The 13055-nt window shown below is 50.3% G+C and overlaps 3 protein-coding genes across 3 annotated transcripts, besides 1 other annotated feature; 1 reads left to right on the top strand and 2 right to left on the bottom strand.

Moving 5' to 3' along the window:
- Positions 1 to 13055: part of a sequence feature (contig 1.141 1061..203328(1)) that runs on past both edges of the window.
- On the bottom strand, positions 190 to 3146 carry ANIA_08183 (snoRNA-binding rRNA-processing protein PWP2; the record flags this gene model as incomplete). The annotated part of the gene is made up of 6 exons (XM_050611222.1): positions 3116 to 3146; positions 2928 to 3040; positions 2370 to 2865; positions 2073 to 2320; positions 1454 to 2021; positions 190 to 1302 (listed from the first exon to the last, which is right to left on the bottom strand). The coding sequence occupies exons 1-6, from the start codon at positions 3131 to 3133 to the stop codon at positions 190 to 192; spliced, it is 2556 nt and encodes an 851-aa protein (XP_050467271.1). The 5' UTR covers positions 3134 to 3146.
- aspC (septin aspC) lies at positions 3382 to 5455 on the top strand. The gene is made up of 7 exons (XM_050611221.1): positions 3382 to 3628; positions 3702 to 3715; positions 3780 to 3822; positions 3883 to 4045; positions 4105 to 4415; positions 4483 to 4991; positions 5053 to 5455. Exons 1-7 carry the CDS (start codon positions 3584 to 3586, stop codon positions 5120 to 5122), a joined length of 1155 nt encoding a protein of 384 aa, XP_050467270.1. The 5' UTR covers positions 3382 to 3583; the 3' UTR covers positions 5123 to 5455.
- ANIA_08181 (ACT domain-containing protein) lies at positions 8375 to 10357 on the bottom strand (the record flags this gene model as incomplete). Its single annotated transcript, XM_676358.2, has 4 exons — positions 10132 to 10357; positions 9946 to 10083; positions 9416 to 9810; positions 8375 to 9362 (listed from the first exon to the last, which is right to left on the bottom strand). Exons 2-4 carry the CDS (start codon positions 9988 to 9990, stop codon positions 8375 to 8377), a joined length of 1428 nt encoding a protein of 475 aa, XP_681450.1. The 5' UTR covers positions 9991 to 10083; positions 10132 to 10357.

Here is a 13055-nt window from a genome sequence, read left to right as displayed (position 1 = left end):
ACCCAGTGGGATGTGCTGTTATTACATAGCGTATGTACACAAAAGGCAGGAGAACTTTTAGCCGTCCCAGTTTATTCTAAGGTATATAGCATCACGGTATGAAACGCCAAGCGCAAATGCAAAGAATGAGGCAGGATGTCCAACACAAAGAATCAGAGAAGAGAAAGGTATAGAGAAGCTGACATACAATCATTCCAAACCATGCCATTCGCCCTCCGCATCGGTGCCGGCATCACTCATTGTAGCATCGCCATTAGTGGCGGCCGCATCAAGAGTGTCAATCGCTTTGGGGAGGGCGGGGGCTTTCCTCCCAGTCAGGACAGGCTTAGCGAGAAGGTAGTTGAGATTATGGACGTTCTTCTGGGAGAGGCGTTTGATATTTTCATTGATATCATCAAGAGCACGCTGAACAGCACGGAGCTCAGGACCCAGTGAACCTGCGTTATCCTTCAAGTATCGACCATGGCTACTGAACAGAGACTCGATCCACAGAAGATTGAATTCGAGATGCGGCGTCTCTTCGCAAGCGTGGGCGACGTATCGGAGAAGACGAGGGAGGTATACGGTTGGTACAGAGCGGACAACATGGGCAATATCTGAGGGAGGGATAGCTTCGTGAACGGCACGTATGAGCTTGGCTTCATTGAGACGGAACGCCATGACAAGCGCCTTCAAGTAAGTGTCGTCGTTGTTCGCATCGCCGGTGGCAGCAGCCTTCTTTGCACCTTCGACGGTGGAAAGAATGGAAGCCGGGGTAATAGAGATATCGAGATCAAACGGGTCGAACAGGAATTCCGTATCCAGGCTGTAGATGAGGAGTCCTTCCGTAGAAGCTGCACAGAACGAGCGGCCAGTTGAAGAGAAATCCACGCAGCTAACACGTACCTCAGGGCGGGTGGTTCGAGAGCCTGCATCGCCACGCTTTGCTCCAGGGAGAGATCGGTCAATGCGTTCTTCGTGGTCTGACGCTTCTCCAGTCTCATCAATAAGACCTCGAGCACCAGCCTCCGTCAAGTCACGACTGTTCAAATACTCCTGAGTACCGTCTAACGAAGTGTTCACGGAGACAGTGTATTTCTTCACCAGAGAGCCCGTCAATACGTCGTACAGGCAGATATATTTGCTGTTACCAGCTGCAAGAATACAGCTACCATCAGCGCTGTATGTGATGCAGTGGAAAGATTTTGTGCCAGCAGCATTTGCGGCCGTCGTACGATCCGTAATCTTGCGCCCACCCGAAATATCACGGCGTCCGTCGATACCGGCTACTTGAACGGCGTCAGCCACCGACCAGAACGTCAACTGCCCATCCAATGAAGACGCTGCAATCTGCTTCCCATCTGGCCGAAACGCCACACTCAGAACATCAGAGGTAAGCAGTAGGGGTATCACTAGTTTGAGTTCGACCAAAGATACTCCAGACACGAACAGTACGATCCCAACTGCCACTAACCAGGTGATTGCCATCCGCAGCAAAAGCCAAGGCTGAGACAGGCCCTTCGTGACCAGACAGTTGATCGAGGAGTTGCCCTGTCTGCACGGACCATACGTGGATATCGAACGAATCTGGGGACCCCGCGCAAATCACTTCTCCGCTGGGATCAACTGCAAGAGAGGAGAATGAAAGGCGAGACGGCGCCGTAAACGTGCGGAAATTCCGGTACCGAATAAGATCCCATGCCCTCACAGACCCATCCAGCGATGAGGTAAACAGAACATTTCCTTTCTTCGAAAATTGACAGGCCGTTACTCCACTGGTGTGTTCTGTGAATGTCACAAGACAGAACCCTGACTTGACATCCCAAACTTTGATCTTGCCGTCGTCGGCAGCGGTGACTATTCTCTGGCCATCAGGGGAGTAGGCAAGGGCATTCATCGAATCTAGATGGCCTTGTTGTTTCAGGATGTATGACTCCGACTGCCATTCCCAGACCAATAATTGCCCGAATTTCGAGGAACCAAACGCCAACCACTCGCCGGTTTTGTTGATGGATACAACATCAATATTACTTTGTGAGATACTGGAAATTCGTTTAGCGTCAATGCCAGTACGCAATGCATATGCCACTTACCTTAAGAGGTGAATTGTATTGAACTCTGGGAGCTCGTAAAGACCAAATAGTCCGTTGGAGAAACCAACGACGAGCAGGTTGGAAGCCGCATGGAATGCCGCGCATTTAACTGTTGCATGAGGCTGTTGGAAGAAATCCTTCTTAACAATCCTCCAGCGCGGTTCCGCCACATCCTCCATCGTGTCAGGGTCTTTTTTGGAGACATACTCCCATCGGAAGAGGGCGCAGTCTCGGCTGACTGTGTAAATCTAGGTTGTATTAGAACAAGAGTGCCACATTGTTGATCGGGTCACTTACACTTTCTTGATCGGCTGAAAAAAAGGCTGCTCTTACACCTTGTCGATGACCGGAAAGAGTTGTGGGCTCGAAACCGTCCTCGGGATCCAAGCTCCATACCCGTGCCGTCAAGTCTTTCGAAGCGGTCAGAAGAAATCGGGAGTCACTCGACCATTCGATATGCTGGACTTCGTCGAAGTGGCCGGCAAGGTCACGATGCAAGACAAAGGGAGCAAAGTCGATCTCCCCGTCCCCACCGACGGTTGGGGTCTCCGGGGTGTGCCATATTTGCAGCCGACGTCCTACTCCAACGGCAAAGTGACGACCTGACGGAGAGAATTTGAGGGCAGAGACGCGGCCCTTGAACGAAAAGTTGTAAATCTGGACCCGGCGGAGGAGATTGGTCAGGATGGCGCGACCATGTTCGTCCACGGAGAGGAGGATGTTGCCTCGAGGAGTAAGGTCTAATTGATGGATATTTGTTCGATGTGCAAATGGGAGTGTATAAGACGTATTGCTAGATGTGACCGAATTAGAAACTGCACACTGAAGTTGAGTTCGCTGCATAAGCAGACGTACTTCACCAAATCAAATACGGTAACCCTGTTGCCCACCGGCGAAATCAAGCAATTTCCATCGGGAGTGAACAGAAGGTTTCCCTTGCGATATACCGTACCGAGGAGGTTCGAGAACTGCTTCTTTGTTAGTTTGCTGGAACCCCAGAGCCAATTGGCAAATCCGTCTGTGCGTTTCGAGCTTGTACTAACCTTAAAATCGGTCTTCATGGTCAACAGCCAGAAAAGCGCTCCTCAACGTCTTCTCTACTGCTTCAGATCAAAAAAAGTCGGCCTTACGATAAGAGCTCGGATCAGCTGCTTTTTCCGGCCCCGGGAGCTTAGCCTAGAAAGCACTAGCGTGGTGGCCTCAGGAATGTGGTTCCACGAAACCCGTGACTTTGGGGGGGCTCGGAAGTGTGGATTCAGGGGCAGCAGGAGCCAGACTAGACTCAACCAGGCACGACAAACACGACAAGATTCAGGCTCTGGCTGCTGTCTTCTTGTCTTTCACTCTGCTCCCAACAACCGCGCTGCTGCTCTTAACTCCCTCAGCTCCTGAAGGGTCTTCTTTTATTCTGTTCTCGTGCCCTTGTCTACTTTCCAAGAAGCCTTTTGGTTGTTGTACCGTCCTCGATCCGCCTGACCTCCAGCTGTCTTTGCTGGTCGCCCCTTATTATCATGGCCCCCGTCAACGAGACCGCTTCGCCCATTGGCATTGCCAACGTGAGTATTCGACTTCAAGCCCGTTTATATCTGAACAGTACGCGATACTGACTAAGAATCCCCTTTCCGACAGCTCCCAAACCAGCGGTATGTACGACATACGATCTTGAGGAGAATAGAAGTAGTTGGATCGTTCTAATGATGACTTCAGACACAAGATTGTTGCTAAGCGGGGAGCAGCTTTTACTATTATGGTGCGTTCAGCTGATCGCCTGCCGGTTTCACGCATTGAGTCAATTGATTCATTGTCATAGGTTGCTGGAGAATCTGGGCTAGGAAAGACCACGTTCATCAACACTCTGTTTTCCACCACCATCAAAAACTATGCCGACCACAAACGACGACACCAGAAGCAGGTCGATCGTACTGTCGAGATCGAAATCACTAAGGCAGAATTGGAGGAGAAGTTCTTCAAAGGTTATATTGAACGGCCCTGGTCCAACTAGGCCACTGCTAACAAGAATTGCGCTGTATAGTTCGCTTGACTGTTATTGATACCCCTGGATTTGGTGACTATGTCAACAACCGCGATTCCTGGCAACCGATCATCGAGTTTCTCGACGACCAGCACGAGTCGTACATGTTGCAGGAGCAGCAGCCTCGGCGTACAGACAAGATCGATATGCGTGTACACGCCTGCTTGTATTTCATCCGCCCAACCGGACACACCCTGAAGCCGCTGGATATTGAGGTTATGAAGCGCCTGAGCTCTCGTGTCAACCTCATTCCCGTCATTGCCAAGGCCGATACTCTTAGCCCCGCTGATCTCTCTCGTTTTAAGCAAAGGGTACGCCGTCTTGCGCCGTATTAACAAATCCGAAGGTGTAAAGCTAATCGCATATCATGGTTAACAGATTCAAGCGGTTATTGAAGCCCAGGGCATCAAAATTTACACACCTCCCATTGAAGAGGACGACGAGACTGCCGCCGCTCACGCTCGCAGCCTGATGGCGGCCATGCCGTTTGCCGTGATCGGTTCCGAGAAAGATGTGAAGACGAACGATGGCCGCGTAGTCAAGGGTCGCCAATATGCTTGGGGTGTTGCCGAAGTCGAGGATGAGGAGCACTGCGACTTCAAGAAGTTGCGCTCAATTCTGATCCGTACTCACATGCTCGACCTTATCCACACAACCGAGGAGCAGCACTACGAAGCATACCGTGCCCAACAAATGGAGACCCGGAAATTCGGCGAGGCTCGGCCCAGGAAACTCGACAACCCCAAGTTCAAGGAAGAGGAAGAGAACCTGCGCAAGCGCTTCACCGATCAAGTCAAGCTGGAGGAGTCACGGTTCCGACAGTGGGAGCAGAAGCTTATTGCGGAGCGAGATCGCCTCAACAAGGATCTGGAGGCTACCCATGCTGCGTATGTCCCTGAATTTTCTGTATATGCTCGGTCAAGTATCGTTGGGCTAACTTGGATACAGCATCAAAGCTCTCGAGAGCGAGATCGAAAGCCTGCAAGGCTCATCGACTCGTAGCCACGGCCGTCGCTGAACAATATTCTATACCACTGAAAGCAGGTGGTAGTGGCCGTTTTACGTACGGTAGAAAAAGCAGGAGTGTGCATTCATCTCTACTAATATCTTTTTACTCTCGACTACCCCTTGACGGTTTCTTTTTCTTCCTATCAGTGTTCATCATTTGACACTCCGTGATATTTGCGGATAGTGTTCTTTACTCAAGCTCACCACAAATGTCGGCTTACCCAGCCCCATCCAGCTTGTCCTGTTTTCTGAATTTGCTTGCTAGTCGCTAGCGATGGTTTGTCTATGTCTTGATAATAGCCCTCTTGTATCCGGCATCTCAATAACTACAGATTTAATTGTGCATTGCGAAGTGTAACTCAATTAAACTGCGTAGTGTTGGCAGCTGGAAGCCTCAATCTGAAGGTAGATAGACGGGGCTGAAGCCCTAACAGACTTGTTCTCCAGTTATAGGTACATTTTTTTCAAGATATCCATGGAATACGAGAACACCACGTTGAACTTCAGAACTGCGCACAGGCTTCTGAATGCACTGCTAGATTTGCTGAATTCCGGGCAATAAATAAATAAACTACTTGAGATATGTAGCCGTAGTTACGAGACCTCATGGTGCACGGGTAGACGCCTATGAGTACAGGGCATGCTTCTTTGTAGAAAGCCAAAGTACGGCTGAGCAGCAATTTCCAGAGCCAAATCCGGCTTAGTGCCCTGTCTTGATATCTATCTCTCAGATTCCCTGAGAACAATCGGATGCGAGATCCGTTGCCGCCTTATGCCTACAACTTACAAATGACATCCTAGGCCCGAATCGCCGTGACCTTCTGATCAACCACAATTGTATTCTCAGGTCGTCAATGACTGAAAAAGGGAGTTTCCCCACGCAATTAGTCCACACCCTCAAGACACATAATGGTAAGCCCAGCCTTCTCCGCACAACCCCTACTCCAGCTAAGGCTAAATCGCGTCGCAGGACCCGTCAACGCGGTGACTTTCTCAAGTGGTCCTGGAACCTACATCCTAACAGGATCTACCGATCGCGCCGTGCATCTCTCCCGCGCGATCCCAAATAGCAACAATGGCTCGACCATCGAAACCACGTCTCCGATTCAGAAGTACGAGGCTCATGGTTACTCAGTGCTAGACATCGCCGTTGCTGCGGATAATTCGAAATTCGCGAGTGTAGGCGGAGATCGGCAGGTTTTTCTGTGGGACGTTGAACAGGGGATCACTATAAGGCGGTGGGGTGCACACAACGCGAGGGTCGAAGCGGTACAATTTGCGGGCGAAGATGATGCGGTTGTTGTGTCTGGTAGTGTCTTCCTAGCCATGATTTAGCCTTGTTGCTTAAGGAGCCTGCTCTGACGAGAAATTGTGTTCAGGCAGCGCAGACACCACGATCAATATCTGGGACACGCGTTCGAATGCTCACAAACCCATCCAGACTCTCACCGAGGCCAGCGACACTGTCTCATCACTACACGTACATATGCCGACTTACTCTATCGCGAGTGGGAGCTATGACGGCCGCGTGCGGGTCTATGACATCCGCATGGGCCGGACGACGGTGGATGTCCTCGGGAACCCGGTTACGAGCGTGCGGTGTTCTGCGGACGGAAATGCGCTTCTAACGTCTACACTCGACAGTCGAATCCGGATGCTTGATCGCGACGATGGGAAGTTATTGAGAGCTTTCGGGTCAGGAGACACCGCGAAACAATCCCATATGTCGCCAGCAAAGCCAGCTGCATATCACAACATTGAGCTGCGCATTCGGTCCGTGTTCGCAAAAGGCGACTCAGTGGTTCTGAGCGGCAGCGAGTCGGTAAAAGATGATCATTCTGCTCAGGCGCACATCTTCGCCTGGGATGTACTGAGTGGTGATGTAATCGCATCAATTCCAGCCGGAGAACGAGTCAAGGCTGTTAGTTGCGTGGCATGGAATGAGAAAGGAAAATGCTGGGCGGGCGGATTCTCTAACGGTATGCATTACCTGCGCACTAGTTGCTTTGTGCTTAGGCTTACGAACTGGGACATTACAGGAACTGTCAAAGTGTACCGGTAGGGATAGCCGCCGATGAGGGTCGCAACCTGTATGCGGGATTTGCTCTGCGCTTCATACCTACAGGGTGCAGTGATACGTATCCCTGCACGAAGTTTACTGGACTTTTCCAACCTCAGAAGTCATCGGCTACGCCCATGCCATGGCTCGGAGGGCTTCCAGGAGGCATTGGGCTGGGAACGACATTAATGCTGGGCTATTGCGGCAATTTTCTCACCATTGCTTGGCTGGAAACCGATCTTCAGCTAACAACGCACTCGTGCCTGGTGGCCTGAATATTGACTTGCCAATCACATCAATCGCAGTGTCGAATATGAGCGATTCAAACATGCCGCCGGAATCATATATCGTCAAGCCATCATGCCCTGTTATAGGGCGCGCTACGATAAGACATCAGCTCTGCCATCAGCAATATGCCATGTCCGTCAAATTATAGAAGCTCATTTTGAGGTTTGACTTTTGGCACATGCCTTGCCCAAGGCTGGCAGGCGGCGCCATTCCTTCGGCACTTGGCCGGCTGGCGATTGTCCTATCGATGCCGTTGAGCTTCAGCTTTGACGTTACACAATGCAGGATCTAGTCGCGAACTGCTGTTCCTTTGTCGGGACAGGGGCGAGTTGAGTTCGGCTGGTTGGGTTTAATCTGAGCTGAGTACGTCTTGATTTAGCAATTTGAGCAAAAGCACATGTAATATCATCAGAGCAATATACACCGTAAATGCGCTGCCCAATACGCCCTAGATAGATGCATTCCCAACTACAGACGGAACGCTTCGTTTCGCATTACCTGGCTGTGCCTCGCCTCGTGTTTTCCAGCCCCTATGTAAACCCAACCATCATTATCAGAAATCCAACAGTACCTACATAATGGAAATGGCGCGATTGATGCCATAGACTCAACGAAATAAAACCGAAACAAAATCCGCTGACTGGCTGAAGTGTATCATGCAAATTCGTTTCACTTTCAATGGTACGGTGTAAATGGTTGTGGTTGCAGGAACAAAGCAAAAAAGCGCAAAAAGACCATATTTTTTATTCGCCAAACTTTCTTTTCTCCTTGCCTCGTGTCATTTCTGAATGCAATAGCGAGAAGGAAAGAAAACAAAAGAAGGGTGCTCGCGGACCAGGAAAACAGAGGAAAATAACTTTTTGGGTTTACGACAAAGCAAGGCAAGAAAGTCGAGTAGGTACTGTTTATGCTTTATTAGAGTTCCAACGCCTCAATCCCCTTCTCAGGCTCTTGGCTCTCGGCCTCCAGGGCGTCCATGGCGCGGTGAAGTTCATGCTCGCCAACAATGATAGTTCCTGCGCGTGCAGTGCTGAGGAAACTGATCTCGACGGCGTCAAAGGACGAATCCAGATCCGGCTGAAGACGATGCGTGGGTGGGCTGGTTTTCCGGCCGGGACTGTGACTTTTGTTCGGTTTTGATGCACGCCGAGAGCCGTTGGACACCGGGATGTCGACATATTGAGCTGACCGTTCGTAGGTAGGGCTGGAGCTGTCGATGGACAGAGTAGCGGAGGCCGCGAGGCTGTCTTCGGAGCGGTCGTGTGTAGCATCGGCTAGTCGGCTTGCAACACCACAAACGATTCCAGTAGCTTCGAGTGGAAGCTTGCGGAGATCTAGCATAATCGGGAAGAGTATATCTTCTTTAGAGCCAAGGAGGAGGCTGGAATCATCGTCGTCTGCGGGGAAGGTTGGGTCGCTAGAGAACCGGGGTAGAAGGCGCTGCTCTAGGAGAAGAGACGCTGCAGGGTCTGCGGCGGTAAGGGTGAGAGAGAGAAATCGAGGCCTGTCAACGACAAGCGCTGTTGTAAGAGCATCGCGTAGAATGGCGATGGAGCTGTCGTCGTTGGTGAAGCGGTGGTGCGCCGCACATTGTACTAAACGTAGGGAAGTGTCGACATAGGGAATTATATTGTTTCGGCGCAATGATGAGAAAGTGCGCTTTTGCAGTTCATTGAGAGAGGATGGTGGAGGTGTGGCCGGTGGGGAGCTCAAGGTGCTGGTGGAGAGCGGGGAGATAGGGCTGAAGGGACTGTTCAGTGATGGCTGGTTGTTGTTGATAAAAGCTTCTGTCGAAATCTCGAACTGAAACCCACGGTTTTCCAAGGCTTCAATAACCTGTGCTTTGCTCTTTAAGGGCACGATAATGTAGTCGGCAAAATACGTCGATATGAAAAATATTGAACTATACTTGGTCAGTCTGTTTATCTATGCTGAGGCAAGAAAAACTGCACGTACATTCCTGCCATAGCCAACGGCGTAGTCAGCTCAAGAACCCGTTGCCCAGCTTCTAGCCCTTCCCCATACACTTGCATTGCGATGAAGTCGTCGTTGCTTATAGATAGGCGGCTCTGAGAAGACGAACCGAGCTGAGAGAACCGTTCGAGCAAAGGAGCAAAGTACTCGTCAGCGAGCTGCCGAGGACACATAATCGAGCATTCCACCGGTGTAATGGAAATATTCAAAAAAGCAGGCTGCACATGCCGAGAGACTTCAACAGGGCTGTCACAACCACGAGTCTCGGTCCGAATCTCATTGATAGGAGCAACTTCATGAAATAGGACCTGCAAGATGGGGTTTAAGAAAAACGGGTATAGATCCAGCGGAATGTGCACCAGGGCCAGTCGGTCTTCCTGCAGCTCGTCAATAGTAGTTAGCAAAATCAATCGAGTTCGAGACTCCTCATTGAGGTATCTTGCTAGGGATCATGCAAGCAACGCATAAAGAGGCTAGGACACTGAATTTCTATCAAGATACGACGAACGTACCATAAACTGGACCTGGGCTGATATCAGGGACAGCGAGTTCTCCATCTTGTCAGGTGGTACCGTAAACTTGTGTTGCCTAGCAGACGAAGAGGTATGAACGCTCCGGAGCAAGGCAATGACCACGGGTCCGACGAAAGGCTGTGACAAAGTTAGGTTGAGTAACGAAGAGGATAGGCAACAACTCACAATCTCACGTGGAAGAGGCCAACAATAGAGAATAGGAGTAGTTCTTAGAAGAGGATAGTATGAGGAATGGTAGAGGCAAGCCTAGCCAGGCTCGTAAATGGTTTTGAGCAGATTTGAGCTAAAGTAAGACAAGACCAAATGTCCGTCTAGCTGTGGCTGGAAGCAATTCCTTGTTCCTTTCCTTTCTTTTTTCGCCGGAATCTTTTGTAGAGCACAGAGGCTCGCGTCGTCATTGTCCTCGAACTCTGAGATTGCAGTTACGCCATTCCCGACGAGATGGTACAAGAATTGGCGGACGAGAGCTCGGAATGCAAGAGGCAGCTGGCGGTTACTCGATTATGGTGCTATTCAAGGCCGATATTATGACAGCGGATGTCAACGCAGGGGATGCTGGAGAAAGGAAAGTGGGTGTTGGGAAGAAGCGCTTTTGCGCTGTTCAATGGTGAGCAGGTGACTCAAATCTCGACTCAACACCTGCTTGTCTCTCCAGTCCTTGTTCCCTCTCTTCTCTTTCCAGCCTTCTTTTACTACGAACCAATCTCAGCTCCCCACAATCTTACTCAAAATTTGAAGGGAAAAGAAATATGCCAGAAAATGCGGAGAAGCAACAATGCAGGCGATTAAGGAAGAAAGTCGAGCAAAGATGAATCAAAAAGCTTGACTCGGTCTGGTAGGCAGTCAACTGCCTTCAGATCGCGATGATAGCTTGATAAGCCTGCTCATTCCTTTAAGTACAGGCGGTCCTTTTACCTAATCTGCTTTGCAACGCAAAATGCCCCTCACAGACCCTACGTTAGCCGTTCGTCTGACTTTATCTCCAGCTCAGTTCTCCACCAGCGATGGCCTTATCAACAACGTCCCCATTGCCACACCGCGCTAGGCGCCGGTACCGAGGCGCTCGAGCGTTCGGCGAGCGATTCAAAATCCTCCGGCGTGCATGCACGTTTGGCACTCGGTCCCGTCAGGTTACAAGCACGGTGCCAGCAGAATGGCTAGAGGACAAGACCAAAAAAGCTCGTGCACTCCCCGCACTTTACGAGACAAGGATGTGGTGAATCTGTGGGAGCTAGTCAGGCACATCGATGCAAATCAACCTACCCGGTCACACACACTTTCGATCCTGCGTAGCGTGGCATCAGCCACTGAGAGATTCAAATTCCCGCTTTCGTCAGTTGTTGGGGACCCGCAGTGATTGGTGAATGATAACAAAGTGGTGGCATCATGGTTTCCAGGTGGGGTCCGTCCAGCATTCCAAGGGCAGGCAGCGCCGAACTTGGATCTCATCATCTCATTCCTGGCGGCTGTGTTTTTGGAAAAAGGAGCATTTGAGTTCTGGCGTATGGGGCACATTTCTCGCAACGGGTCGTGCCACCCACAATCTCTCCATGTTTAGAGGGAATTCTTCTCTTTCTCTTCCCCTTTAGAACTCCAGGAGCTGCTGCACAAACCGACCACTAAAATTCAACCTGAGACCTCGCTCAACCTCCAGCGAGTCAACAGTGCTATCAGCGCGGAATTTCCCGCTTAATGAAGCCCGTTATTATCGGTCCGACCTCAAAACTGACCAAGATCAGCTTCAAATTGCAGACGTACTCCGTACCAGGAAACTTCCATTCCCAACAGTCTCAAGATATATTCTGACCTGCGCTTGCAGCGCTATGTCTAGAAAAACCTAAGAAACCTTGGAGGCCGGGATCTCTCATGACCTTGTCAGAAAGCGATCTGAGAGTCAGGCTTGTGCCCTAGATGTTGCAAATTCCAGACCCTGGTTGGTGGGCGAACTTCTCCTCTGCCCTTGACCACGGGATTCACTCCTCCTTCACCCATAACCCAGGCAAACTAGCAAACAAGTGACCATCCTGTCGTTCGCTCGCCGTCCAATCAGTCAAGCTGTTGGATGACAGTCCTTGTAGTGCATCCCAAAAAATGTACGTCATAGTACCAGGATGAGGAGGCGCCCTGATCCTCGACATGGGTTTTGAAGTCAATCATCGAAACGACCCAGGATCAACCATTCAAAGGTTCCTTCTTCGCACTGTGGCTTCCTGGCTCAGCTCAGCCTTTGCGCCTACGAGGGTGTTACCTGCTGACCCTGCCCTATCGGGCTAAAGCTGATCACGTTTCTAGTTCATAATTCACGATAGTATATGAGTATTCATGCAGAAAGATTCTTTGGGATTAATACATTTTCCCTTTGCATTTCATAAGCCCTGCGATCAACCAACAGCTTCACGTCCCGTTTTCAGATAATGGGCATCGTTATACCTACTCTGCTGTCTACATATCAGTGTCTACATATCTAGTTCGAAGTATCCGACGGGCATGACCGGCACCATACCTGCAGCTCCCGCCCACTGCATGCAGCCGGATGATAAAAAGAGATGCCTAGACCGACGGTAACGAATTACCCTATGCAACCCAAAAAATGAATTGATAGTCCCCGAATATCTAGGAGATTTTCCTTTAGGTATTCTGGTGTTGGAACCTATCTCCAACATGTCCTAAGGCACGTACTACGTAGTACTGCAACTCTTGGGAAAAGCTGAATTGGTGGGTCAGAGTAAGACCCGATTACCTAGATTCTCTCACAGTTCTACATTGCTCGTATAAAAAGAGGATGAGGGCAGTAAAAATACGAGGGAGCTTCAGGACGTCCTCACATCATAAAAGGTACCTACCGCGCCACGCAGTGAACTTTTGTCACCTCGATCTGCAAACCTCCCGTCGCATGCCACACAAGCTCACCAGACCCGCAGAAAGAAAAGTCATTATCAAACTGGGCATGCGCAATATGGTGTCCCTATCGAGGTGGCAGCGCCAATGGGGGATCTTCTATCTGTCTGATAAATCCTGCAACGGTGCCTTTCGAAACTAGACTAATGCAAAGACCATGCCGGACGGCAGACGGGAACGCGCCTAATCTC

Source organism: Aspergillus nidulans, chromosome II (genome assembly GCF_000011425.1).
Source record: "Aspergillus nidulans FGSC A4 chromosome II".
In the NCBI taxonomy this organism is placed as follows: Eukaryota; Fungi; Ascomycota; class Eurotiomycetes; order Eurotiales; family Aspergillaceae; genus Aspergillus; species Aspergillus nidulans.
This window is presented reverse-complemented; position numbering and strand designations above follow the sequence as displayed.

Bases quoted from the DNA above. Each gene is read 5' to 3' on its own strand.
- aspC (XM_050611221.1), top strand. From the start codon at position 3,584: ATGGCCCCCGTCAACGAGACCGCTTCGCCCATTGGCATTGCCAAC. The intron at 3,823-3,882 runs GTGCGTTCAGCT...TCATTGTCATAG, and splicing joins GAGCAGCTTTTACTATTATG to GTTGCTGGAGAATCTGGGCT. The intron at 4,046-4,104 runs GTTATATTGAAC...TGCGCTGTATAG, and splicing joins GGAGGAGAAGTTCTTCAAAG to TTCGCTTGACTGTTATTGAT.